This window comes from Grammomys surdaster, unplaced genomic scaffold, assembly GCF_004785775.1.
Source record: "Grammomys surdaster isolate TR1022 unplaced genomic scaffold, NIH_TR_1.0 127, whole genome shotgun sequence".
NCBI classification, from domain to species: Eukaryota; Metazoa; Chordata; class Mammalia; order Rodentia; family Muridae; genus Grammomys; species Grammomys surdaster.
This window is the reverse complement of record NW_021604585.1, coordinates 4,808,482-4,809,586: the sequence shown is the minus strand read 5'-3', so window position 1 is coordinate 4,809,586 and position 1,105 is coordinate 4,808,482. Positions and strand designations below refer to the sequence as shown.

Genomic DNA, 1,105 nt, shown 5'->3' with positions numbered 1-1,105 from the left:
TATATGAATAAACATATATTCATATATATATAATTAAGAATGTACATTTGGTTGTCATCTGGGTAGAAAAATGTATGTGCCCCAAATGATCAGATTGAGAAATGTGGACGCTGTAAGCTTCTGAATGATGATTCAAAACGGTGAACCATTTTTCTCCTACATCCCCTTTCTCAACCCTTAATGAAACAGGGCAGTGAGCTCGTACCTGTCCTGCAGTGTCGTACAGTCCAAGCAAGTGCTGCTTGCCTCCCACTGTCACGGTAACTAGGAGAGAGGAGAAGAGAATTCATAAACACAGGTTTCAATCGGTGGAATGTCTCATGCCAGCGTCTCTCTGGGCAGGGAGGATGAGCAGATGTCTCACTGGTGTATATTCTAAACCAAGTTGACAGCACGGTTTCTGAAAGAAAGAGAACCTTGGGCCTCAGTGACGGCAGATGGTCTGAGCCACCTCCAAATCTCTCAATGGAGATGGGTATTTTTGGTGTCACTCGAGTGCTCTGTAGACTGTCTGGTGACCTTTACTAGGCTCTGCAATATGAAGCTCCTGAAGGAAAGGATGCTCAGCCCCTTTCTGGCTAGGTTGTCACTATCTTTGGCTTGGGCTACCTCTCAGGATACAGGATCAGGTAACAAACCAATAGAAATCCCTGTGTTCTTGGGGCTGAATAGACGGTTCTGTTGGTAAAGTGCCCACTGTTCAAACAGAAAGACTTGACTTTGGATCCCAAGCACCCATGTAAAAAGGCATGCATCTACATGTATGCTACACTATACTACAGAGAGAGAGAGTGAGAGAGAGAGAGAGAGAGAGAGAGAGAGAGAGAGAGGAGAGAGAGAGAAGAGAGAGAGAGAAGAGAGAGAGGAGAGAGGAGAGAGAGAGGAGAGAGAAGAGAGAGAGAGGAGAGAGAGAGAAGAGAGAGAGAGGAGAGAGAGAGAAAAGAGAGAGAGAAGAGAGAGAGAAGAGAGAGAGAGAGGGAGAGGAGAGAGAGAGAGAAGAGAGAGAGAGGAGAGAGGGGGAGAGGAGAGAGAGAGAGGGAGAGGAGAGAGAGGGAGAGGAGAGAGAGAGAAGAGAGAGGAGAGAGAAGAGAGAGAGAGAAGAGAG

General features: G+C 46.6%; 1 protein-coding gene across 1 annotated transcript in view; it reads right to left on the bottom strand.

Annotated features, from left to right (window-relative positions):
- Positions 1–1,105, bottom strand: part of Rhoj (ras homolog family member J) — an 84,845-nt gene that overhangs the window by 18,947 nt on the left and 64,793 nt on the right. The window contains exon 2 of the mRNA XM_028789303.1: positions 206–264. Coding sequence (XP_028645136.1) covers positions 206–264 — 59 coding nt within the window. The remainder of the gene's footprint in view (positions 1–205; positions 265–1,105) is intronic.